The sequence below is a fragment of the Carettochelys insculpta genome, chromosome 3 (genome assembly GCF_033958435.1).
Source record: "Carettochelys insculpta isolate YL-2023 chromosome 3, ASM3395843v1, whole genome shotgun sequence".
NCBI lineage: Eukaryota > Metazoa > Chordata > Testudines > Carettochelyidae > Carettochelys > Carettochelys insculpta.
Genome location: NC_134139.1, coordinates 16,530,460 through 16,558,340, shown reverse-complemented (window position 1 = coordinate 16,558,340; position 27,881 = coordinate 16,530,460). Strand labels below are relative to the sequence as shown.

The window sequence follows — 27,881 nt, the reverse complement described above, 5'->3', positions numbered from 1 at the left end:
ACAGTATTTTTTGTCTTATTATCTATCCCTTTCCTAGTGGGTCCTAACATTGTTAGCTTTTTTGACTGGTGCTGTACATTGTAGATAGTTCTCTGAAAACTTCAGATCAAGGACTCAAAAAAAATCTCTTTCTTGAGTGGTGACAGCTAATTAGAGCCCAGCATTTGTCTGTACAGTTGGGGTTATGGTTGTCCACTGTGAATTACCTCTTACTCAACATTGAATTTTGTCTGCTATTTAATTTCTCCATCATGCAGTTTTGTGAGATTCCTTTGCAATGCGTCAAAGTCTGCTTTGGACTTAATTATCATGAGTAATTTTGTAATCTGTGCAAATTTTGACACCTCACTGTTTACTCTTTTTCTGAGATCATTTATGAGTGTAATAGAACCTCACAGTCATGAACACCTCAGGAAAGAATGTTGTTCGAAATTGAATTGTTTGCAACTCGGAACAAAATGTTTACATCTGAACACTGACCTAATGCGACTTTAAAACTATTATTCAAAAGAAAAATTTTGTTTTTAAACAACCAATTTAAATGAAACAAGTACAGACACAGGTCCCTTACCTTGTCAAAAAAATTAACTTTGTTTTATTTATTTGTAGTAGTTTACATCTAAACACAGTTCTGTACTAAATTTGCTTTTTAAAACTTTCCTTTGTTGGGTCTTTCCTGCTGCCCGATTGTGTACCTCCAGTTCCAAATTAAGTGTGTGGTTGACAAGTCAGTTCGTAACTCTGGTGTTTGTAACTCTGAGGTTCTACTATATACTGAACAGCATTACTCCCCGTCTAGATCCCTGGAAGATTTGTCTATTCACCTCTCTCCTTCTGAAAACCAACCACTTATTCCTACCCTTTGTTTTCTGTCTTTTAGCCAGTTACTGATCCATGACGGGACATTTCCTCTTAAGCAAAGCAAGTAGTCATGGGATAAGAGCCTTCGATGAGGAACCTTGTCAAAAGTTCTTTCAAAGTCCAAATACACTGTAACACTACCCATTAGTTGGCCTTCTCAAAGAATTCTAATAGCTTCATGAGGCATGACTGCCCTTAACAAAAGCCATATTGATACTTCCCCGACAAATCACATTCATCAGTGGGTCTGACAATTCTGTTCTTGCCTATGCCTTCAACCCATATGCCGACTACTGAAGTCAGGATTACTGGTCTTTAAGTGCCAAGGCTGCATCTAGAGCCTTTTTTTAAAAAAAATTGTTATTACATTAGTTAGCCCCTATTAATTGGGTACAGGAGTTGATTTAAGTGATAGACAACATACACAGGTAGTAGTTCTGCAATTTCATATCTGAGTTTCTTCAGAACTCTTGGGTGATTATCATTCGGTCCTAATGAGTTATTACTGTGACATGTATCTATTTGTTCCAAAACCTCCTCCACTGACACCCCAATCTGAGACAGTTCCTCAGACTGGTCACCTAAAAAGAATGATTCAGGTGTAGAAATACCCCTTACATGTTCTGAAAAATGATCCACATAATTAATTTAGCTTTTCCTTCCCTGAATGCTCCTTTAGCACTTTCATAGTCTAGTGGCCCCAGTGACTCTTTGGCAAGTTACCTGTTTCTGATATAGAAGTTAAACATCTCTAGTGCAGCACCCTTGGGAACCTGACCAGGGCTGAACAAGAGAATTTGCCATGCCATGGGAGGTCAACACTGTCTAGCAACATTACTAACACTTCCCCTGCTTACTGGACTCAAACATATAGGGGGTAAATCAGAGCTAAATAACAGCACAGAACCCTGAGAGCCAGGACTGGTGGCTGTAAACAAACTTCATGGTGCCTTGGAAAATTTGGCCACACCCACGACAGAAGTGGTCCACCAGCTAACTAAAATAATGCCACATTATGGATGTTGCTGGACGAGAGAGTGTGGAACTAGAAAGGTTCACCCTGTACTTAAATTCGTTTACTGTTAGAGTCTTTTGTTAGCTGCTCTTCAAATTTGTTTTTGGTCTACCTAATTATGCTTTTGCACTCAGTCCTCATTGTGTTAAATGGACCTACTCAGGAGCATGGAGTCAGGGATGTCTACAAGTATTTGCAGGACCAGAGCCCAATTATTTGTAAAGAATTTTGACAAAGTTATATTCACACAATTAATTCATACTTGCAAACATTCTCTCAAAATAGTTATGCAGAAATAGGTTTTTAAAATTGAAATTGTCACATTGTCAATAAGACATCTTTTCCTCTGCACTCAAAAAAATGAAAAAAAAAAAACAAAAAACCACTTATGGCCACTTTTGTTCTAGGAATAATTACTTTTTCCATTGCTGGGACACTGACTCAAGTCAAGAAATGTCAGTAATGAATTCTGTTTTGCAGAGAAACACAGTAACACTTCATTACACGCCCAATGCTACAAAGACTTACTATTAGGCACACTGCTCAATTTCTGTACATTTTCTCACTGTTAATAGTAAACACAATGCCCAGCAGCAAGTCCTTGTGGGATTGGGGCGTAAGAATGTACTAGGGCCAAACCCAAGAATTCAGTGGTCATGAATCAAGCCCACAAAGAGCAAAGGCATTTATAAAACATTTAAAATCACAAACCCATTGTTAAGCCAGCTTTTTGATTCTTTTTATCAGTTTTCCAATGCCATGGCCCTGGGTTGATATTTTCAAACTTTTCTCTATAACCACAAGGGCTTCTTTTTTTTTTTTAATTATACATAATCATGACTTTAGGAATTCGGTCTTGAAGAAATGTACCTGGTGTGACAAGGTCCCCTTGTCGACCCCTGTGGGTTCTTTGCTTCCTGGCGGTTTCTTTGGTGTGCCTCAGAGACTCACGGAGAACCCTGTATCTGCTCGGTACTTTCCCGAAGCAGAAGTCTCCGCTTAGTGAGCCATCCTCATCACAGGCAAGTCCCAACTGGGGAGGACAGGGCCCGTCCCCTTGCAGGCCTACGCCTGTTCCAATGTAGTACCCCTCTGGGGAAGGGGGGCGGGGGGGGAGTCCAGATCCGCCCTCTACCCTGGACTCCGGCCCAGGGTCCCTATAAGGTCAGGTGGCTGCTGGCAGGACCTTCTCCCTGCCCCCAATGTAGCAACCTACCCCTGGGCCACTTCACCCACCGCTTCCCTGTTACCTCTTGCTCTTGTGTGTGCCTTCCAAAACCCTTCCTCCTGCAACCAACTAGGGGGAACCTTTTACATGGAGTGTAGGGCCTCAGCTAGCCAATGACTGCTGACTGTGGCTACTAGTTAATGAAGCCCCCAGCTGTCTGCCTTAACTGGGAAACAAAAAGGCATTCCCCCACCAGCCAGTATACCAGCCCTCTTGCAGGATCCTACAGCCCCCAGGCAGTGGTCTGTCACATATCCTCCCGCCCTGCTCAACGCCAGGGGGTTGGGCAACTTGGGACGTCACACAGTGCATCCTTGAAAGTCCGTCCGCATTCCCGTTTAGCTTACCTGCCCTGTGCTGCACCTTAAATTGAAAGGGCTGTAGGGATATGAACCACCAGGTCACCCAGATGTTCTTCTCTTTGTTCCGTTGCATCCATTGCAGCGGAGCATAGTCTGTAACTAACACAAACTGACGCCCAAGGAGATAGTATCGCAAGGCCTCCATCGCCCACTTTACTGCCAGGCACTCCCTCTCAACCACCGCATAGTTCCTTTCTTGGGGAAGCAGTTTCCTACTGAGGTACAGGACTGGGTGTTCCTCTCCTCCTGATACCTGGGACAGGACCGCTCCTAAGCCTACACATCTGTTTGTAGAATGAACTCCTGGGTGACGTCTGGGGCTATCAGTACCGGGTTGCTGCAGAGGGCCGTTCTTAAGTCTTCAAACGCAGTCTCCGCTGCTTCAGACCATTTTACCGGATCAGGGCCCCGAGCTTTTACCAAGTCTGTCAGGGGGCTGGCCCGCATTGCGAAGTGGGGGATGAACCGTCGGTATTACCCAACTACGCCCAGGAACGCCCGAACTTGCTTTTTCCATTTTGGCCGAGGCCACTGCTGTATGGCCACTAGTTTATTTAATTGGGGCTTCACTACCCCCTTTCCTACCACATACCACAGGTACTTGGCCTCACTGAACCCCACTGCACATTTGGCTGGATTTGCTGCGAGGCCTACTTGCCAAAGTGCGTCTAGGACAGCTTCTACGCTTTTCAAGTGAGACTCCCAGTCGGTGGTGTGTATAACCACATCGTCAAGGTAGGCAGCCGCATATCCGGTGTGGGGCTGCAGTAGTTTGTCCATTAGGTGCTGCAAGGTGGCTGGCACCCCATGGAGACCGAACGGGAGAACCGTGTATTGGAATAACCCCTCAGGAGTAGCAAAAGCTGTTTTCTCCTTGGCATCTTCAGCCAGTGGGATCTGCCAGTATCCTTTTGTTAGATCCAATGTGGTCAGGTATCGAGCGTTGCGAAGGTGGTCGACCAACGCATCAATACGCGGTATTGGGTAAGCGTCGAATTGAGAGATTTCATTCAGCCGCCGGAAATCATTACAGAAGTGTGTAGTGCCATCTGGTTTTGGTACAAGTACTATGGGACTGGACCACTGACTGTGCGATTCTTCTATTATACCCATTTTCAGCATCTTGTGTACCTCGGCCTTTATTTCTTCCCTTTTAGCTTCTGGGACCTGGTAAGGTCTCATTGTCACTCGGGCCCCAGGATTTGTAATTATGTGATGTATACCTTCCGATGTCTGACCTGGTTTTTCAGAGAACGCATCTTGGTTCCGGGCAATCATATCTAGGATTTCCCCCCTCTGGGCTGGTGTCAATTCAGGACCTATCTTTACTGGTACTGCTGACTCATTGGGGGGGGGGTCCCCATCTCTCTGCAGGCCACCAGACAGGTTTCTCTCTCTTGCCAGGGCTTCAGGAGGTTAATGTGATAGATCTGATCGAGCTTCCGCCACCCTGGTTGGCGTATTTTATAATTTACTTCCCCCACTGCCTCAATAACTTCATAAGGTCCCTGCCACTGGGCCAGCAGCTTACTTTCAGCAGTGGGGACCAACACCATAAGCCGGTCCCCGGGCTGAAATTGTCGAACCCTAGCCTGGCAGTCGTAATAGGTCTTTTGGGCCTCCTGAGCCTCTTCCAGGTGGCTCCTCACTATCGGCATGACCTGGGCTATGCGGTCCTCCATTTGCATCACATAGTCCACTATGTTCTTTCCCCTCCCTGGCTCTTTCTCCCAGCTTTCCTTTGCAATATCTAATATGCCTCAGGGGTGGCGCCCATACAGCAACTTGAAGGGGGAGAACCCAGTGGATGCTTGGGGTACTTCCCGGACAGCGAACATGAGATAGAGCAATAACATGTCCCAGTCCCTCCCATCCTTACTCACCACTTTCTTAATCATCGTCTTGAGCGTACCGTTAAATCTTTCTACTAAGCCGCCTGTCTGGGGGCGATACACGGATGTCCTCAGAGTCTGGACATGGAGCAGGTCACAAAGATCCTTCATTAGTCGGGAGATGAATGGGGTGCCCTGAAATGTTAAGATTTCTTTTGGGATTCCAACCTGAGCGAATATTTCCACTAGCGCTCTGGTGATGGTCTCGGAGGTGGTGTTTTGGAGGGGCACGGCTTCCAGGTATCTTGTGGCATAGTCTAGAATTACCAGTATATACTGGTGCCCTCGGGTAGTCTTCTCTAATGGACCTACTAGGTTCATTGCAATTTGTTCAAATGGGACCTCGATAACGCGCAGAGGCACTAGGGGGGCCCTCAGATGGGGTCGAGGGCTGTGGAGTTGGCACTCTGGGCAAGAGACACAGTACCTGCGGACATCCTCGTGTATCCCCAGCCAGTCAAATCAGCATAGGATCCATGCCTGTCTTCTCTACCCGCAGGTGGGCCCCGAAGAGGTGGCTGTGGGCTAGGTTCATGATGGCCCACTGATGTTTTTGGGGTACCAGGAGCTGGTGTACCCCTTGTCCTTGGACCTGGGTGACCCGGTACAGCAGGTCCCTTTTTATGATGAAGTAGGGGCCGGGGCCACATGCTTTGCCCTCTACCGGTACCCCTTTAATCTCCACCACCTCCCTCCTGATATTGGTGTATCGGGGATCTTCTGCCTGGTCCCGTCCAAATGTCACCCTCTCAGGGCCTGCCAGATTCTGCCCTGGGGTGGTCTCTCCCAGCTCTGGTATCGCACCTGGTGGGCTGGGATCGGTGCTAGTCCCTGCCCCCCCACAGCCTCTAACTCTCCTTTGTCTAGCCCTTTAGCGCCGTCTTCACTTTCTTGTGATGCATCCTGGGGACGCTGGTTTGCACAGGCGAGCCTTTGAGCCTGCATCAATATACTGGTGCCTATTTCCTTAGCCACCCTCCTCTGCCTTTTTGACTTCAGGCCCCTCCCCGGGCTGGCACACAATTCTTGGGCCATTTCGGGGTACACTAGGGTATGCAGCCCTTTCTCCTCTAACTCCCTGGGACAGGGGGACTCCCCTGACCCCTGCTCTTCAAGAGGTAGCAGGCCACTAAACCCTGGGAAGTCCCTCCCTAACAATACTGGGTAGGGTAGGTGAGGAACCACCCCTGCTTGTACCTGAGTGCTGGACACCTGAATGCGTACCTTCACCCTTGCAGTGGGATAAAAGCTTACGGTGCCATGGACACAAGTTACCCCCATGCGTTTTCCTGGTAATAGTTGTTCGGGCCTCACTAGGTTCCTCGCAATCAGGGTGACAGCACTCCCTGAATCAATTAGCGCATAGGTCTCCTTTCCCTCTATTCGCACGGGGCAGGTATACTGGTGGGGGGTACCTGCTACTCCAACTAAATCCAGCAGAGCACATAAGCCTGGCCTGCTCCCAAGGTTGCACTGCATGGGTTCCTCTTGGTTGGGACACTGGGCAGCTATGTGCCCCAGCTCCCCACACCCATAGCATCTATAGGTCCGCCCAGCACCCCAGGAAAAAGGGGGCTGAGCATTAGGGTCAGATGGCCGTGGCTCCTTCCCTACCGCCCCTGATCCCTGCAGCCCTCTAGCCCCCTCCTTTTCCTCCCCTTGGCCCCCTGGGTTCAAGGGTCGGAGACCCAGTAACCTTCCTTTGCAGGTAGGCCTGGTGTCCGGGTGAGTGCGAGCCAGCCCCTTTGCTGCGAGCCAGCGCTCCACCATAGCAACTATTTCATCGTAGGTAGAGGGGTCCTGTTGGCCCACCCACTCCTGTAGGACCGGGGGCAATTTCCTCACAAACTGGTCTATTACGAGGATCTCTAACATGTTCTCAGCAGTAGCAGCCTCGGGGTGCAGCGGACTAGCTCAAATAGCTGGGCCCTGGGGGCTTTCCCCTCCTGATACTCGCAGGCATGATACTTCTGGGCCCTGGCTGCTGTAGTCACCCCTAGATGGGCCAGAATCTCCTCCTTAAGCCTAAGGAAGCTATTAGCATGCTCCCCAGTTAAGTTGTAACAGGCCCTCTGGGCATCCCCACAGAGAAGAGGAGCCAAGATACTGGCCCATTGCTCCTCTGGCCAGGCTTCTCGTTGTGCCGTTCCCTCAAATGCGAGGAGGTAGGCCTCTACATCGTCTCCTGGTGCCATCTTGGGGAGACAGCCCGCGGCCCTCAGGGCTCTCACCCCCTCACTCCCCGGGGTTCGACCTGCCAGGTCCCGTAGTTGGTTGACCGTCTCTCTAAGGAGGGCGCGGTCTGCAGCAGCTTGATCTAGTAGGAGCTTGTTGGTTTCCTGCTGCACCTGGCTGGCCTCCTGCTGGGTCACTGTGGCTTGTACTAACGCCTGTACTAGCTCATCCATTCTGAGATATTTCCCAAAGTCCCACACCCGAGTGCTCACTAACTCTCTCCTTTTTTTTTCCCCCCTTTTTTGTTTTGTTTTGTTTAACCCCGGGTGCTTACTGTTGACTGCCGCAAAGAGAGGATCCCACCTCTCACACCAGTGTGACAAAGTCCCCTTGTCGACCCCTGTGGGTTCTTGCGCTTCCTGGCGGTGTCTTTGGTGTGCCTCAGAGACTCACGGAGAACCCCGTATCTGCTCGGTACTTTCCCGAGGCAGAAGTCTCTGCTTAGTGAGCCATCCTCATCACAGGCAAGTCCCAACTGGGGAGGACAGGGCCCGTCCCCTTGCAGGCCTGCGCCTGTTCCAATGTAGTACCCCTCTGGGGAAGGGGGGGGGGTGGGGTCCAGACCCGCCCTCTACCCTGGACTCCGGCCCAGGGTCCCTATAAGGTCAGGTGGCTGCTGGCAGGGCCTTCTCCCTGCCCCCAATGTAGCAACCTACCCCTGGGCCACTTCACCTACTACTTCCCTGTGTTACCTCTTGCTCTTGCGTGCGCCTTCCAAAACCCTTCCTCCTGCAACCAGCTAGGGGGAAACTTTTATAGGGAGTGCAGAGCCTCAGCTAGCCAATGACTGCTGACTGTGGCTACTAGTTAATGAGGCCCCCAGCTGTCTGCCTTAACTGGGAAACGAAAAGGCATTCCCCCACCAGCCAGTATACCAGCCCTCTTGCAGGATCCTACAGCCCCCAGGCAGTGGTCTGTCACACTGGTATCACCACACATTCAAAGAAAAAAGATGGGGCAGCGTGGGGGAGAAAGAAAGAGTGCACAGTGGAAGTAAAGTAATCTAGACATAACATTTTACACACTCTATACAGCCTGCATGTTCTAAATAGTGGGTCAAAGGATCAGCGATTTCCTCCAGAGTGAACTCTGTGTAGCCACAAGGAGGGTAGAGGGGCAAGTGGAAAGCCTGAACTGAAACTGTGACAAGGTAGAAGTTAAAGTAGGGAACAAAACAAACCGGCATTAAGGAGCCAGTGAGTGGAAAGGGATGTTGGCAGGAAGCAATCACAGACTACATCTACATTACCATCTAAATTCCATTTTATTGAATTTGATTTTATAATGCTGGGTTTGATACATTCGATTTTGAGTATCCTCACTTCCCACAAAGTCCACACAAATCAAGTTAGTGCTGCCACACTAGAGTGGCCAAACGTCGACTGTTGCAGGAGTGCATTGTGGGAACCTATCCCACAGTTCCCTCAGCCCCACATTCTGTACCCTCCCCCCCCAGGCTCTGCTGCATCCCCACCACTGGCAGGCTTACCCGGCTGCCTGGTTTCAGGGTTCCTGCAGCTTGCGGGGGAGCCAGGAAACTGACCGGCACTGCAGCACCTGGCTTGTGGGAGCTGGGAGCCAGGCGCATCAGGGAGCCAGCTGCTGTGCTGGTCAGTTTCCCGGATCCCGAGAGTGGCAGGCAGCTGGGAGCCAGATGCAACAGTGCCAATCAGCCCCTGGAGGCTAATGAATTCAATTCAAAGACCTGGCAATTCCACGCTAGCCTTCATTCGAATTGTTAAATTCAAATTTGATGCTCCATTCAGCAAGTTCCAACAATATTATGCTATCGATATTAGTGCTCCCTAAATCAACCAAATGGTATTTACAGTGGAGACAGCTTGATTGTACCAAGTGACTAACTGCCTTAAATTCAAAATTTATCTCATAGTATAGATTTAGCCATAGAGCCCAGTTGAGCTACATACTTGGGAGCAGAAACAAGAAAGGAGAACAGAATTTCAGATGAGAAGGAGGAACAGATTCTCAGAGCCCTGTGTAGAGAGATGCGTATCTGCATTGGATCCACGCGCAACAAAAATGGTCCACGGATGCAAATCTAAAGAGGATATCTAGAGATATGCAGGGCTCTACAGGTTTGCAGGGCTCTACAGATTTTAATTTTGGCAGAACACAGCTAACTAAGTGTGAGGGCTGTGAATTGATTTTGACTATGGAAAAGGTAAACTGTCTTGACTCGTTGGGGAAATTGATTTGTAAAAGCCAATAGAGGTTGTTGGTGAATTAATTTTGATGTGAGAGTTAGCGAGAAGTTAAAACTGATTTTGGTCCTATTTTGATCATGAAGCCAGGGACAACTTACAATGAAGGACGCAGCAAATCTGAATGCAAGCAGAAAAGAGCAGAGCGGATCAGAGAGGGGGAAAAAACCCTAAACTGTGAGATGATTAGGCAGCGTAGGGGGCAGGGCCAGAGTAAAGCCTTTTCCATGCAAGAGTATCATACTTACTGTAAGAAACCGGCACAATGACCTGCAAGAAGAAAGCCCTAAAACAGCTTCCCTTGCAGAGGTGACTTGGTGCGGGGCCAGGTCACTCTGCTTCCCACAGTTGACAGTAAGTGTTATCAGAGCCCAGGGCAGTTCTCCAAACTGTCCTATGGACACAATGATTCTGCCTCCCTCACAACAGTCTCAGGACTCTGTTTTTAATGCCACAGGCACACCAGTAGTTAGACACAGCAGCCTCTCTACCTGATACAACATACTGAGATGCTCCAGGTGTACTGATTCTGTGAAATATTTCACATATGCCCCCCTCAAAATATTGAGTATTTAAAAATTCTCTTATCAGTTTATAAGTCTGCATAGTCTCTCCTAGGAATTCGTAAGTGTCTCATCTGTTGCTGTAGTTCCCCGAACAGCAGTCGCTTTGTTATAAGCCATTTTAAATGCAATTTCGCGCCATGTTTACTTTTAAAAATGTTATTTTTTATTACTTTTAGCACTTCCTCATTTGCTTTTGTCAACATTGTGAAAATGGATGTCACTATGCCATTTAATTTATATTTTAACAGCACACAATCACTGAATATATATAAGCAAATAGGTACTCGTATTTCTAGCCATGACATTTGTATTTCTAGCACAGCACTTTCTATATTTTTATTGTGATTTTTTAATTTGGAATTTTTAATTCTACTTTTTTTCCTTCATTTTTATAGCACCAGTTTATTCTATTGCTTCACCAATGGGAATTACCTTTCTGTTATTTTGCCTCTGAATCCAGCTCTTAGTGCTTTCTTACATGTTACTGCTTGTATGTAGAACTTGGTCCCCAACATTTCAATACACTCCCACTCTACTGTTCAGTATACTAGCTCTCATTAACTCATTCTCAAAGGCAAAAAAATCTATTCCCAGGGTGTGTCTACACTAGCTCGCTACTTCGGAGGGAGTATGGTGTCGGGAGATTATTAATGAAGTGCTGCGGTACATATGCAGCACTTCATTAAGCTAATTCTCCCCCGCGGCAACTTCGTAGTCCCTTTACTCCTCAAAATTTGAAATACCAACAGCACTTCATTAATAATCTTCCGACACCCTACTTACCATGCTCCCTTCGAAGTAGGGAGCTAGCGTAGAAACACCCTAAGTTCTACTGAACATAAAATGTCCATACTGAATCAGTAATAGTCCACCACACCCAGTATCCTGTCTTCCAATAGCCGTCAATGTTAAGTGCTTCAAAGGGAATGAGTTGAACATGCAGTTACTGAATGAGCCTGTAGTCTATTCCAGCAGTCAGAGACTAGGGATATGGGCACTTACAACAAGGGGTTTCATCCCTACCATTTTGGGTAATAGGCATTCATGGACATCCTCCAGGAATTTATCTAATTCTTTTTTTGAACCTAGTTATAGGTTCACAACTTCTTGGTAACTACATAAATTCAAAAAGAAACAACTCACAACATTTAAAAAAAAAAAAAGAGATCAGTGATATTAGGCCCTTGTTATGTACCTTTTTTTCCCCCTGAACCAATAGGGTACAGGAGACCTAGGCTACGTCTACACGTGCCCCAAACTTCGAAATGGCCATGCAAATGGCCATTTCGAAGTTTACTAATGAAGCGCTGAAATGCATATTCAGCGCTTCATTAGCATGCGGGCGGCAGCGGCGCTTCGAAATTGACGAGCCGCGCCGCACAGCGGCGCGTCCAGACGGGGCTCCTTTTCGAAAGGATGCCACCTTCTTCGAAGTCCCCTTATTCCCATGAGCTCATGGGAATAAGGGGACTTCGAAGTAGGCGGGGCCCTTTCAAAAAGGAGCCCCGTCTGGACACGCCGCGCGGCGGCAAGGCTCGTCAATTTCGAAGCGCCGCTGCCGCCCGCATGCTAATGAAGCGCTGAATATGCATTTCAGCGCTTCATTAGTAAACTTCGAAATGGCCATTTGCATGGCCATTTCGAAGTTTGGGGCACGTGTAGACACAGCCCTAGAGCCACAAAAGTAGCAGCCTAAACTACCGAGTGAATCTTGACCTAGCCTAATACTTTTGCTGATGCCTCTCCCAAACAATTCATGCATCTAAGGCCATATCTACACTACACACTTATGCTAACTCAAGTTACACCAGCATAGTCACCACAGTTAGGATATCACTTGTGCACAGGCCTATTTAACTACTTGTGTCAGTACTGAGCGCTCTCACCAGAGTGCTTGTATGGATTCAGAGTATACTGTGGCTACGTATTAACCCTCTGTCACAATTTGCTGCCTCTCACCTCTGTTGTCCTCTGGAGTAGGGGTGGCAAATTTGTGATGGATGGGTGATGCTTTACCACAATCTGCTATGGCTGGACCAGAGGATGGAAAATGTGAGAGGAAGCAAATTGCCAGATGTGTACCTGGGAGGTACACCACGGAGTAGGAAAAACTGTGCTAAATGGAAGGCAGAGATCTGGAGAAGCATTTGACTCCTTTTGACCCTCCTATGCATCACCACTTTACTCACTCGCCCCAGGTGAAACTTGTAATACACATTCAAAGTGTATGGGCTGGGACCCACACTGGCTGGGGGAGGAGCTCTGTTGGTGGCTGGACTGGGTCCTGAGCTGGCTGGCGGGGGGCGGGGGGGATGATGGGCACAATGCCACAGGAGCTCCGTTGGGGGTGGGCTGGGCTGGGACCCACGCTGGCCGAGGTTGACATGGTTGGGGGGTAGAATCTGTTGTGGGGGGAGGGACTGGACCCTGCACTGGCTGGGGGAGGGGTTGTGGCCAGCACAGTGGTAAGGGAGAGAAACAGGGTCAGAGGAAAAGGACAAGGTAGAATCTTGCCCGGAGAGACAGACGGACAGACACAGTAAAAATAATATATATGATATTGCAGTAGCATCTTAGAGGCCTAGTTAGTCAATGAACAGAGTTACCAAGTTACTACCTATATGGGCACTAGGTACAGTCACAACTCAGAGAACAGCTTCTGTTCTGGCAACTCAGAGTAGTGAATAGATTTTGTAATAGATGGTTGGTCAGGGGCCTATATGAATGTGAGTTTTGTGGTTTTCAATCCAGTTCTCACTGACTAAGTAGCCACATGACAAAAAGCACACCATCACTATTTGTACTAGACAGACTCTGTAACTGAGCTAAGGACTTAATGGACAGAGAAAAAGCTATCCCCTTCCCACTATATGTATTTTTAGTTTAAGGCTTAAGCCATTAACAAGGCTGCAAACCCTGTACTTCCTCTACCTGTTTTAGGGTAAGTGAAGGCTATTAGACACCAGGGCTATCAAGCCAGCACTTTTTGTAAGCACTAAATACATGTAAAAAAGATTAACTTTTCAAGTTATCTGAAGTCACAAATCCACAGTAAAGACTCAGGCCATTTCCTTTAAATATAGGGAATCTAAATTATTGACCTGATTTTCTGAGGTGCTGAATAGCCACAACCCTTAAATGCTTGTGGGAGTTTAATACCATATTTGATCCCAGAAAAAGCTGTTCAGTTAAACACCTGAAAGTAATCTCAGCGGGGTAAAAATAAGATTTTATAAAGAAGAGCTACCATCTTTAATGATACCATCACAATTAACAAAGTCATTAATATTCTCTCTGGAAGTAGCTGTCTAGAATCATTAATAGCAGCTAGCGCTAGATGCAACATAGACCAGCACGAGCAAGCCTGAAAACCCCTAAAACAAAAGGTGGGCAAAATACAGCCCCGCCACAATCCTGCAGACCAGCAGGAGCCTTAGCCAGGCTCCCTCCCTGCCATGCCCGCACACACCACTCAAAGCAGCTGGCTGTGGCAATCATGTGCATCTCTATGCACTGCCTGCCCCTTGGGTGAAGAGGGGATTCACAACCCCCTCCCAGACTCCTATAACCTGATCACAACCCCCTCCCTCACCCAAACTCCCACAGACCTTGACCACTTACCAAATTCTTGAAGTGACCCCCCTCCAAAAAAAAGATTGCCCTTCCCGTCCTACACTCCATTGGACAGATGTTGAATACCTAGAGATAATCCACTTAAAGAGTCAAGTAGCAACACGAGTGTTTGCGACTTCCTACACAAGCAGCAAAGCTGCCAGCTTGAGGAGCAACTGCATTGAGATCACCACAGGAAAATTCAGATCAGTACAACAGAACTTGCTCAAAAATGAACTGCAGGTATTAGAACTTTGCAAGAATACATCTCAAATTGCACAGTGCAACTGATTAATTAAACAATGAAATTTACAACATAAGTCAATTTTTGAGAAGTTAAAAGAACAACAGATTATTTCTTATCTCCAACTTGCAAATAAGTATGTTGGTATGTTAAGTTCATAGACGACCTTTCCTCCCAGCCACATTTTGCTTTGATTGTTTTTATGACTACATTGTTATTTATTTTAAAATATGACTACATCAGTATTTTCCTCACAGAACAACTGTATTGTTGGAGTGTCGATACATTAAAATAAAACTTAATGTTTACTACATTTCCCATCAAGGAGCACCTATAGCATGGACCTAAAAGAAAAAAAAAACAGCAGCCCTGGTGCACCAGTGCCATATCATACACACATTAAGCCTGACTTCAAAAAGAGGTAGGGCAAAGGCAGTTAGTTTCTCATATTTTGTTGTCACTCATGCCAATTCTTCTCTTTACACCCAGCTGCAAGCTTAAAAAAAAAAAAAAAAAAGACAGAGTTGCTCAACAGCACACAGAAATTAGTGTCTATTTCAGAGGCAGAGAAAGCTATACTTAAACTGTTATAAAAATATGTTCATCATTCCTGCGTTTTGTGCAGCATTTCCACTTGCGGAAGAAACATTTAATTTTAACTCTCATGTCTATGGAACAATTTTATCTTGAGATGGCTTCCTCTTTTTTTAAAGCGCGCAAAGGAATCTATAAATTAAGTGATTGTGTGAGGTGGGTTTGTTTAAGATTGAGCTCTGAAATGTTTCACAGCAGTATGCTTAATCTGATTAAAATATAGGCCCATATATATAGGAGACTAGGCAATTTTGTGTCAAGGTGCAAATTTCTTGATGAAAATACAGCCAAGATCTAGACTCCAGAGAAACATTTTTCACAGTGTAATAAATAGTGCCCTACCAAATTCCCACCCATGAAAAACACATTACAGACCATGGTATCTAGTCTTTTTGTGCACATTTCTCATATATTAGACAGATTTAAGGTGGGTAACACACCAGCATTTCTCATATTGGGAGTCCTGACCCAAAAAAGAGTTGTGGGGTTGTGGGTGGGGGGCAGGGTCACAAGGATATTTTAGGGGCATCATAGTACTGCCACCCTTACTTCTGTACTGACTTCAGAGCTAGGTAGTATACCATACATAACAGTCTTACTTCCATGCTGCTGCTGGCAGTGGCTCTGCCTTCAGAGCTGGGCTCCCATCCAGCAGCTTCCTCTCTCCCACTGACTCCCTCTCTGATACGTCTCTCCCACGGTTCGTCTCTGAAGCCAATACTACTACCAGCCACAGTACAGAAGTAAAGATAGCATGGCATGCTATACCTCCCAGTTCTAAACTCAGCACAGACGTAAGCATGGCAGTACCATGACCTTTCCTACAATGTTTTTTGTATCAGGACCCCAGTAATAACAGCACTGTGAAGTTTCAGATTTAAATAGCTACCACCACGAAATTTACCATAAAAAAACCAAAAACAAACAAACACAAACCTAGGACCATCACATTAAAATTGACCAAAATGGACCCTAGCAATAACAATAATGATAATAAAAAAATAAAATGATTTTGCAGTCCATTCAAAAGCATCTGGCAGTCTGGACTTGGCCTGTAGCCTACCTATTGACTGTCCCAATTTACACCTGTGTGTAGTGTGGAATTAAGGATACTACCCACATTAATTACGTTGTGTCAAACAGACTAGCTTAGTTTTACTGTCCAAGATAAATGCAATGTAAAAAGTTAACAGAAGTACAAGTGGTGTAATAGGCTTAGTACAGTAATTACAAAGTCAGATTCTATAACCTGTTCTGTGCAGCAGATCAAACCAGTTGATCACGCTGGTTTCTTCCAGCCTTAAATCCATTAAAATTAGTTAGATTTTATATTGTAAAGATTATTAAAGTGTTAATATCAACAGTGCAGAAAATGCTTTTAAAAGTGATTTATAATTTGATGGTGCCACTTTAAGATTGGGATACTACAGTAGACCCCGCCACATAACTCAAATTTCACACAAATCGGTGGAGACGGGAACCAGGCAGCAGCCTGGTTCCTGGATCCCCTGGGCTTGCAGAAGCTGGGCTGATCAGTTTCCTGGCTCCCAGACTGGTTGGGAGGGGGAACCAGGCATCACCTAGTTCCAGCTCCCCACCACTCTGGGAGCTGCAGTGTGGCTTGTCCCCTGCTTCCCCCACCTGGAGGGCTGGAGCACTTTGGATTTGCACTTTACTCATGTATTATGTTTGAAGCATATTTGACTGATATTTCTAACAATTTAACTTACCAGAAGTAATTACTCATACCAATTAAAAGCATTCAACACTAGCACCAAACTGGCCAAGAAGAAGAAAAGCTAAGTTCTGAGTTTACTACAGAATGATTTACAGTGCCCAGTTCCACAAGCTTCCAAGTACCCTCGTTTCCTACTGACACTGCAGAACACAGTCCATTATGAGCGTTAAAAACAATGCAAGCCCTCCTGATCCATTAATATACTAAAACTGAAGTTATACAATGTATTGTATTTTGTCTTTACACAGTAGAACAAAACCAAAACCTAGTTTATAGTCTTCCATTTAAAACAAGACCAAAAAAAAAAAAATCCAATCAGCCCTCGGAGTCTACTTTGCATAAGGAGAGAGATGAGACTGGGACAGACCCATACAGTTAATTGCTTGCCGCAGTCTATCCAGTTCTAACTATGCCCCATTGGGCCACTACAGAATATAATTCTTGTCTGAGTAAGCAAATAACTTAAAATAATTCCCAAGCTCTGTATCCTCTCTCTTCCCATTCAAAAGGTTGGAGAGGAAAGAGACACCGCTAGGCAAGAAAGACTGAATCTACCTAGAGTAAAATAAGACATCATCAATCTTGAAAAACGTGTCAAATCCCTGTATGTCTTTGATGTTATAGTTGGTTTATCACACCAAATCTCAGATTTGTGGTGACATTTAAAAAAAAAGAAGTTGTTAAAAATTAAAGTTCATACCTAATAACTGCACAATCTAATTCTACAACAACCAAAAGATGATCAAACCAGACTACTGTAATTAGCCCCATGGGCAGGAGGAAAGAGGGGATTAGAAGGCACTTGTTAACAGAGAGAGCTACACCCCACCCAGCAGCTTCAGTGCTAGAGGAAGGAAAGCACACAGTGAAAAAGCGAACAGTCATGCTCCACCAACAGCAAGATGCTTGCCACTTCAATAACTGACACTTACCATTTCTTGGTACATTCGACCATCAGCTCCTGGTAAGAGGCCACAAACTGGAACTTGGATGCATGTTTCCCAACACGTTGTAATCTCTTCCAAACTGAAGCCATGCTGATGAGAAAAATCTCACAGTCCAACACAAAGCAGCAGCTCTTGGATCTAGCAAAGCAGGTTTAACAGTGTGCGTGCCCACTGCTTGGGTTCTACATATAAATACAGCAAAAATGATACAGGAGAAAGAGCTTGAGATGATGTTTAGGACTCATGTTCTGTCTCTCCCTTTCACATGGTAAAGTCGGCTCTAGATGAATGTCACGTTATTGGCTGGGAGTTTTGTGAGTCATGACCAGGTAAGTGAATGATTGAAAAGAAGTTCCCTTATGCAGTCATCATTCCTTCTCAAACACTGAGTGATGTGCAGACTGCCAGACTGGTAAATAAAATAGAAAGGGGGAGAAACCGTGGTTAATGTGTTACACTCTATGATGGTGCAACTTTATGCAACCTTGTACCTTTAATACCCACACTCCCCCAAATAAACAAATACACACATACATACGTAAAAAAAAAAACCAATGCAGCAGCAATTACAGGAATGCAAAGTCCATCTGCAAATGTATCAAGATGTCCTTTTATCAGCACCCTCAAAAACAAAAAATGCAGGACAGGGCCATCCTAAAACCTGAAGCATTTCCTGAAAGCAGTGCGGAGTAGCTGAGGTGCTGCCAATATGCACCCAGAGGGAGGGACAGCATGAAGCTAAAGACAAGCTTTTGTCTTCCAGCTGATGACAAAAGGTGTAACAGTTGTTCCTCCCCCAGGGGAGAGCGTGCACAGACTGAATGCAAGAGGGTGTTGTTGATGCTATAAATGTTCCTAATAGGGGAAAGAGGAGATGGCTCCCTGAGCCCTGACTGCCTGGGATCCCTGTCTCCTTCACTACACTGTAGAGACAAGAAACTTGCCTCCCTTCTGCCTTCAGAAACAAGAAACTGAAACATACATCATCCCTAGAAAGAGGTCAGAGACATTCAAGGGAGGTGGTTAAATCCCCTCCATCTGAGCAGGAGATCTACTAGGTGCAGAGGGTGAAAACTCTGCGTTGTAAAAGGTGTCAGGGAAGGCTGATGCCTTACATAGGAGATGGGATGAAATGAGGCTGGTAGAACATGGGGGTAAGTGCTGCTGGAAGATAGGAAGACACAGAGGAAGCGCTGGTGAGATATGTGGGGAGGGAGATGGAATGACTTGGAAAGGCGGGGAGTGGGACATGGGGACGGGGCAGGTGCGAGGCGGGGGCAGATGGGCACTGGCGGGAGAAGGGATGACACAAGGGGCGAGTGGGATTTGGAGGGGCTGGCAGAAGATGGGAGGGGGAGCTGTGGGAGAAAGGATGACACAAGGTGGCTGGTGGGAGATGCAAGGGGACTCTGGCGGGAGAAGGGATGGCACGGGGGGGGGGGCGGTGAGCTGGCGGGAGAAGGGATGGCACGGCGTGGGGGAGCACTGCCGGCTGAGCGAGGCACCTGGAGGCACTGCACCACCTCACCAGACATGTGTCACTGTTGCTGCTGAGCTGCTGGCAGCTGGCCCGACGGGCGCAGGACCCGAGACCCGGGCCAGCAGGCAGCGGGGGCGGCAGGCTGCAGAAGAGATCCCGGGAACGGGACGCGTCCCCTCCCCTACCCACCTTCCCGCGGCTGCTCACCCACTGAATCCCGGCCAGGCTGGAGCGCGCCACGCGCCGCCAGCACCGCTGTCCATTAGCGCAGCAGCTCCCGCGGATCGGCCCATTCCTCCGGGGGCCACATGGCCAGGCTGCTCGGGCGCCGCGCCGCGCCGTCCCCCGCACTCCACAAGGAACAATCCCCGGCTCCCGCAGCCGCTCACTCCACAACCATCCCCCTCCGCCCGCTGGAGACCTACACTGCTCACACTAACTACCACCCCCCCCGCCGCGCAACCGAACTCACCGCTATGGGGACACCATTGGCAGAGGCATAAACCCGCCCTACGGCGCGAAAGATGACCGGCTGAGGTCCGATGCCAATCATTGAATGGGCAGAGACGAGGATCTCGCCCGAAGAAGAGGTGGGAAAAGGCGAGGTCCAGTTCCGCACTCTGATTGGCTGATGTGCTAGCGGTGGGGCGTTGTTTTTATTGCGGAGCGTAGAGATTGGTGAGTTTCCTGTGTCAATTAGCGAAAGCCAGAAAACGATTGGTTAACGTCTCCCAGGTGTCTGCTTGCTGCGGGGGAGAGGGGCTTGGGGGGAGGAGTTGTCACGGGAGGTGAAGGGAGGGGCGGGAAATGACACGAATGGGAGCGCGCGGCTGCTGGTCCGGCGTGAGGGGCGGGCGAGACGGAGATCCCCGCACACAGGCGGACCCCTTTCGCTCTCACGCGCGGAGTCTTCCGCGGACCTGCTCCGGCCCTGGTCCTCACTGGCGGGTGGGGAGAGATTCCCTCCCAGGGATCCGGCCCCTCCCTCTCCCGGGCTCCCGCACCCCTGCGCTCCACGCACGGGGGAGATTCCCTCACAGGGACCCTGCCTCGCCCCTTCCTCATCTCCCCTCCTACCCCCGCCAATGCAGGGCAGGGTTGAAAACGGACACTTCCTACCCCAGCAAGGCCGCGAGCCCGCCACAGCACTGATTTGCAGCCCTTGGGATTTGCGAGGTACCATCGTTTTAAAGCAGTCACTAGCACACGGCGGCCCACGCGTTCGCCGAGCGCCACGTGCGGCGAATACGGGGCTGGCCACCCTGCAGCGCTCGAGCCGCATGGAGTTCGTGGAGCCTTTAAATAGGGTTCCTCCTGAGAGCCGCCAGCTCTGGTGGGAAAAGCACATGGCGGCAGCTCCAGCGAGTCGCCAGACTTAAATTAGAACGGGGCGGCTAGAGGCGTCTGGCTCTGGGGGAGAGCATTCAGTTAAAGTGGCGGTGGGAGGAACGGGGGTGCCTGGCTTGAAGGGGGGCATTTATTTAGATGGGGGTGTTGGAAGTGCCTGGCTCTATAAAGTTTTGTATAATATAATATGGCATATATGGAAAGACAACAAGGACAGGTATGGTGATCTTTGAATTCCTATTGAATATCACTGCACGAGCAAAATCTAGTAACCTTACTTTGCTTTCTGGTCCTGCCACCTGAAGAGCTTGATTACTTAGAGGGTTTTTTCCCTTGTTTAAATCGCTTTAGCTTGTGAAGATTTAGCTCAAGTGAGGGTTAAACCACTTTTAAGTGCATCTCCTGTAAGGGCTAGCATCAGTTTTAATGTGATTGATTTAAAATCAGCATACATAAACTGGGAGAAATAATTGAATATAGCAAATTCAGCACCTTAATTTTCACTCTGCGGCAGTTTGGTTGACTTTCCTGACTTTATTGCAAAGTCTTGTGAAACCTGATATTTTACTTAAAGGCCTATTCCCTAGAGAAATGTGATTATGTGAGAATCTTACTTTGGTTTTATTTCAAAAATAAGGATATGATTTTACAAAAAAGCTTGAAAATGTGTTTGCTCTAAAAGGTCAGAACCCAGAAGGCAAATAAAATGCAAAACATTTTTCAAACTTTTTTTTTTCCTTCAAGTCAAGCCCTTTTTTGGAGGCCTGACTTGTCATTTTTAAAAAAATGTCAGGGTTGGCAACACTGCAGCATTCAATCAAATTTCAGAACATTAGCTCACCATCTCTGCAAGAATCATATGGAGTGGAATACTTGCGGGGACTTTAAGTTTTATGAAACTCTGTTAGTAGAAAAGTTGGATTTGAGTCCTTAATTGTTTCAATGCACTGCACTATGGAAATTGCATTACCAGCTATACTCAAGTTCCCAAGTGCTCTGCATCAAGTGTGACCTAAACTCTACAGCCGGTTCCTCTACTTTATAAAATGCTCTAGTGCAAATGACTGGAAATTCAGTATTTTCTGGTCAGCTTAAAACATGGAACCATTTGATAAATGTGAAAATGAATAATCAGCAGAACATCTCTTCTGTCATTTAACATTAAATTCAGTTCATTTTATGTTGTCGCCATACATTTCACTTTTCAATATACAACACAGTTCTATACAGAAAACATATCTATGCTGTATGAAACTCTATAGGAGTAAGTTCTAAGACTACTAGTTGACCACCCAAGTTCTCAGCCCAGATATTGTGAGATGGGAGGAGCTGAATCCCCACAACCCAAGTCCTGAAGCCAGTGTAGAATTGCTCCGTGGAAGCTGTTGAACAGTTGTAGCTGTGCTAGTCTTTTACTATTGCATTCACTAACTTGCAGGGTGTAACTCAACACGAATCTATATAATTAATTAATCTTCTTGTCCTGACCACACTGTCCATGCACCTTCATGACCTTTCCTCTGTACAGTTGAATCCCACCAATCACTAGTTGGACTGACATGAGATAGTTCATATTCTTCATCCCCATCCTCTTTTTCCCCCCTTTAGGATGGCTTTCCAATTGATGAGAATCCAAAATACCAGATGGTATGATTTGACACCGAGTTTCTTACCTGTATTGCCACATCCTGGAAAGAGGATCTCCACTGGTGAAGAGTTTCATTAACACAGTATCCCATTTCTGGAATGTGGATATTGGATCAGCCTAGGACTTGCTGAGATCATAGGAACCCCATAAATACAGTTTTGAGTAGTCATTTGTATTGATTTGATGTTAATGCTGTACACCCTCTGCATATTAGGAAAAGCAGTTTTGCCAGACCTTAAATTTATCTTCTTGAAGTTACACAATGTCCAGCCAATTCCTAATGTGTAGCTTTGGCCAATATTTTCATTTTTTTCTTCAGACTCAGACAAGTCATCTCTCTCCTGTGGAATAAATGCAATGGATCCAGTGGTTATTCAGCACTTGTGTTTCAAACATCATTATTTATTAACATTTTCCATTTCCTCATTGCTTTTAGGTTCACATTTCACCAAGCCCACAGAAATTAAAAGCACATGCATATTAGTCTCATTTTCCCTGCTCAGTGTGAAGATTTTGAACATGTAGTAACAGGTGTTTCTTACAAATTAATTAATTTCAATATGTTGATTTGAGACACAATTTGATACAACGAAGCAGGTCTTTGTCCACGAAAGCTTATGCCCCAAAATATCTGTTAGTCTATAAGGTGCCACAGGACTTCTTATTGTAATTTGATACCCTATGAATGTTTGGAAAACAGAAAAAGTGATCTATTTGGAAGAGTGGTAGCAGTTATTGTTAACTATTTGAATAGGTGCCTACATATTAGCTGCCACTGAGGAGCATGCAGAGAAAGTCAGGAGTAGGGGGCAGGCAAAAATGGCTTTTAGCCACCTTTTGTGCTCCCAAAATCCTGGACCAGTTGTATATTTGTCCTATATCCAGACATAAAGTAGGATAGCCAGCAATTAACAGGTCCATGGCTGGCATTCCCATGTCCTTGTCTCCTGGGCTAACCCCTACAATGGCTGCAAAGGAAGAGATCATGTAGGAACCCCAGTGTCAACTACATCATCAAAGGACCCTTCAATACTTAGATTACCCTACTTGGCTAGCCATACCTACTTTATGAGCGGCTTTGTGCCATTGGTGCAGTGTGAAGCGCAACTCTGAATCTGACCCAAATATTTCAGAAATAGTTAAATTTTTCTGTAAGTATTAGTTATTAATACTGGGGTATGTTACCAGCTTAATGAAGAACATATGAGCAAAACTGGTTACCCAAACTGTCTAATACTCACTTTTAAGATCAGCAACTGAATTTATAACTCACATTATAATCAAAAAACCTGTGTAGAGTAAACAAACCAATGGAGCATCTCCATGCCATAAGATTTACTACTCCACCATGGGTCCCTCTATTGCAGCGGTTCCCAACCTTTTCCAGACGGGCACCCATTTTGACAAGTCAGGAAGACTTAATGACCCAAGGCAATTCAAAAACGGGGAGGGAGGGAAGGCAGAGCTGTAACTAGCTAATTTTGCACCTGAGGGAAGAATATGAAATTGTACCCCCTCATGTTTAATATATTCATAAGAGCTATTTCATAGAAAAGGGGAAATATAGGAGGTAGTCCGTCATGTCCGACGATGATGTCTTGAGTTTGCACAGGCTCATTGGTTGTGGACTCACAAGTAGCTGAGGAGTCCAAGCTTTGAACAGCATGGGCTTTCACAGTGAGGGCAAGGGAATTGTCCCGGCTCTGTTGGTGAGGCTCCTGCTGTTGCTTTCTTCCTCTCACGAGCATCAATGAGGCGTATGCATTGCTGCTCTTCAAAGTGGTCATTCGCATGTCGTACGAGAGCACGCCAGCCTGTTTGGTCTTTTGCACGCTGCTCTAGCTGATCTGGTTTTAAACCAGCATTAGTAATGTTGGCCTTCACGCAGTCTTTATACCTCTTGCGAGGCCTACCTTGATTCCTTTTCCCCTGGGAGAGTTCACCATAGAGGAATTGCTTAGGGATTCATGACTCATGCATTCATATGATGTGGCCTGTCCAGCAAAGCTGGGCTTTCAGAATCATGGCCTCGATGCTCATTGTTCCTGCTCTGTCCAGGACTTCCAGGTTCGTAACTCTGTCCTGCCATCGAATGTGCAGTATTGACCTCAGGCTGCGTGTGTGGAAACGCTCCAGCAGTTTTATATGTTTTCTGTACAAGGTCCAGGTTTCACAGCCATACAGGAGACTGGTCAGGACTACAGCCTTGTACACTTTCAGGTTAGTGGACTGTCGGATATTGTGCTGATTCAACACTCATGCTCTCAGATGTCCTAGTGTCCGGCTGGCCTGGCAGATTCTGGCATTGGTTTCTTTGTCAAGGGAGCGATCATTGGCTATCACACTGCCAAGGCACTTGAACTCCTCTGCTGTTTTTAATTCTGTTCCCTCAATAAAGATTGAAGTCAGGAGAGCTGCAGATCCTGGAGCAGGTTGAAACAGCACCTCGGTCTTTCCTAGGCTGATAGTCAAACCAAAGAGGCAAGTGGCATCAGCAAACTTGTTGACGATGAGCTGGAGATCAGATTCCTTGTGTGCCATACGTGTGCAGGCATCAGCTAAAAGGGCTTCAAGGATGAGCCTCTCAAGCGTCTTGGTTTTAGCATTCAGATGACGAAGGTCGAAAAGTGACCCATCAAGTCTGTATTTTATGTGGATTCCATGGTCCAGGTCCCTAACTGTGTGGCTGAGGAAGCACGTGAAAAAGAGGTTGAATAACATTGGGGCCAGCACACACCCTTTCTTCACACCATTAGATATCTCAAATGGATCTGAGGACTTGCCATTTGAAAGAACAAAGCCAGTCATATCATGGAACGGGGAAATATATTCATAAATAACACTACATTTACTATAGTTAATCAGGGTTGTGGTGATGGAAAGACACTCATCCTCAGACTGCTCCCTGCAGCTTAAACCCCACAATCAGGCTAGGGGAGTCACATTGAGGAGGTAGTAGTCACTCAGGGGCTGCAGGGGGCTAGGGAAGTCACACTCGGGCTAGAGGGGGCTAGGGGAGTCAAACTCAGGCTAGGAGTCACTCAGGCTGAAGCTGGTTAGGAGAGACACTCAGGCTTGAGGGGACTAGGTGAGTCACACTCAGGCTAGGAGAGTTACACTTGGGCTAGAGGGGTCTAGGGGAGTCACACTTGGGCTGGAGAGATCTAGAGGGGGGCTAAGGGTGTCTCACATGGGCTGGAGGGGTCTAGAGGGGACTAGGGGAATCACACTCGGAGGCTTGGAGTCACTCGGGCTAAAGGAGGCTAAGAGTGTCTCACTCGGGCTACGGGAGACACATGGGCTGTGGAGGGCTAGGAAAGTCACACTTAGGGGCTAGGAGTCACTCACAGGCTGTGGGGAGCTGGGGAGTCACAGGGACCCTCCTGGCTGGAAGTTGGCTGGTGCATGGAGCTCTGGCTGGCAGCAGCATCCACCTGAGTGAGAGGGGAACCCAGACCCCTGTGGCTGTAAGCCAGGTAGGGCAGAGCCCTGATTGGCAGCACCAGCTGCAGGAACCCTGGCCATGGATCGTGGGGGACACTCCAACCCCTGTGGTTAGATGCCGATGGGGGCAGAGCGTCTGCCAGCAGTGCCAGCTGCAGGAACCCTGCTGGGGTCTGAGGGGACCCCATCTCCTGCAGAGGCTGGAAGGCAGGGAGCTGATCAGCTCTGCCCTCCCTCCCAACTTCAGACTCAGGCCCCCACCTTACCTGAGCTGGGCACTGCTCCTCAAATATGCACTTCTCTGCCCTGCAGCTGAAATGGTTCTCAATTTAATTGATTGGCGTAACTGCCTGATGACTGTTAATCCAATTAAGAAGTTGAGAATGACTTCAGGAGTGTGAATGGCTTCTTAGTAGCCACCTGTGGAGCCACCCAGCCCAGCCGGCTACCCTTTTGAAATATAATCACAACCTATGTTTGGGTCCCAACCCATAGGTTGGGAAACCCTGCTCTACTGATAAATATCTGTGTGTGTTTTGGCTATGGCTTCAGCTATAAAACTTTTACAACCACTATATATGTTTAGAACAATTCTTAGAATTGTACTTATGAGGAAGGTGCTTACGGAGGCAAAACTGGATATTTCCAGACCATTGGGCCCCCTTCCCATAAGCAACCAGCACCAGTTGCATTCAAGGACACAAACAGTCAGGGTCTTCCACCCTTCCGTAGCTTGACTCAGCGGGAACTGTCCAGGGGAAGTATCAGATCCAGCAGCCTTCCCTACCTTTATTCACACATGCAACCTACTCCTTTCCTATAGTAGCATCCCACAGCTGCCCGCCCACCTTCCCTCTCCATTTAAATAGATATTTTATTGTTTTCTGGACTTTGGCTCCTGATTCTTATTGAAAGAAAAAAAAAGTTTGTTTCCTTTGGTGCTATAGGTCTCAAGTCTAATACATTTCTCCTGACAAAACAGAAAGATTAGTTACTCTGCTCCTTTGTTAGTCCATGTTATGTTTTCAAACTATATATCTTCTCTTTCAACAATGGCTGTCAATTAATTGCAGTCAACTCACAATTAACTCAAAACTGTGATTAATTGCGCTGTCAAACAGTAGAATATCAATTGAAATTTATTAAATATTTTGGATTTTTCTGCATTTTCAAATACATTAATTTCTATTACAAAAATACAAATGCACAGCACTCACATTATTATTTTTATTACACATATTTGCACTGTAAAAATTCTTAGAGAAACAATGGGATTGGAACTTCCTTCCAAGCCTTTGTATTTATTCATAACTGGGGTGAAAGCAACAAATTCCTTACAGGTAAAGCACTGTCACAACCAGTTCCCCTCTTGGGGGTAGGAGATGGGGCTGCTGTGATAAAATAGCGCCTTCAGGAAATGTGAGTGTTTGGATGAGTATGGAGGGGGTGTTTCTGGAGGCAGAGGGTTGGGGTGTGGCGCACTGTTCCCTCTATGACTTTTCAACCATGAGCAGATTGAGTTTTGCCTTGTGCACCAGTACTGGGGTCATGTGTACTTGTTCAGATGTGTGCCACCGTGGCACTGCACCCATCAGTTAACTAAGGGAGGCATTTTTAAAGCAGGCATGTGTGTACACATGCCACTCAAGTCACACATACACCCCCCCGCGGGAGAATGGGAGTAGCCCAACCACGCACAGGCACACACACTTTAGGGAAGTGGGGAGCCCAACTACACACACAAACACAATGTCAGAGGTCAAGAGGGGAAATTGCCCCTGGGTGAGCCCTTCAAGGGGGCTGGGATCTCCAGGCCCCTTTGAACTCTCGCATTCAGCAGTTCACAGGAACTGGAGCGGCATTGTGCCTCTCTGCTACTCCACCAACTTGGGAGAGTGCCTGAGGGCTCAGTGCCCTCATCTCTGCCCCTTATGGGGGCATGGAGCTGCACCTTCTTCCACCTTGCCTTGGGGCTTGGCTTGGCTATCAGCCCCACTCCTCTGCCCTACCAAAACCTGAAATGACATCCCTGGGTTCATCTTTCATTTTTAATAGTTAAAGACTTTTGGGGCTTTGGAAAGAGTCATATTCAACCCCTTCCTTGTAAGTCCAGCTTTGTTATGATTACTGTAAGCACTGTGATTTTGCCTCTGTCTGATGGCAGAATTTTCCCAGTATCTAACTTCTGTGCACAGGGACAAAATGTAATCACAATTGCTACAAATAACTGCTATTCTTACCTTACCTGACTTCTGGGATTCAGCCAGAGAGAAACAAAAAAGCAGTTATGTAGCACTTTAAAGACTAACAAAATAATTTATTAGGTGGTCAGCTTTTGTGTGGCAGACCCACTTCAGATCTGAAGAAGTGGGTCTGCCCCATGAAAGCCCATCATCACCTAATAAATTATTTTGTTTGTCTTTAAAGTGCTGCATAACTGCTTTTT

The 27,881-nt window shown here is 46.7% G+C and overlaps 1 protein-coding gene and 1 long non-coding RNA gene across 6 annotated transcripts in view; one reads left to right on the top strand and one right to left on the bottom strand.

Annotated features, from left to right (window-relative positions):
- The window catches only part of EHBP1 (EH domain binding protein 1), a 325,710-nt gene extending 306,298 nt beyond the window's left edge, over positions 1–19,412 (bottom strand). For 4 of the 5 annotated variants that reach the window (XM_074989385.1, XM_074989387.1, XM_074989388.1 and 1 more), the window contains exons 1-2: positions 19,204–19,412; positions 17,502–17,925 (exon numbers count right to left, since the gene is read on the bottom strand). In XM_074989385.1, coding sequence (XP_074845486.1) covers positions 17,502–17,605 — 104 coding nt within the window. In that variant the 5' untranslated portion in view covers positions 17,606–17,925; positions 19,204–19,412. Of the gene's footprint in view, positions 1–17,501; positions 17,926–19,185 lie in introns of all 5 variants that reach the window. The other variant, XM_074989386.1, reaches the window with a different exon arrangement.
- A 392-nt stretch (positions 19,413–19,804) lies between these two features.
- Positions 19,805–22,371, top strand: LOC142010202 (uncharacterized). The gene is made up of 2 exons (XR_012644721.1): positions 19,805–20,172; positions 21,952–22,371. It is a non-coding gene; the product is annotated as an uncharacterized LOC142010202 (long non-coding RNA).
- The last annotated feature ends 5,510 nt before the right edge of the window (positions 22,372–27,881 follow it).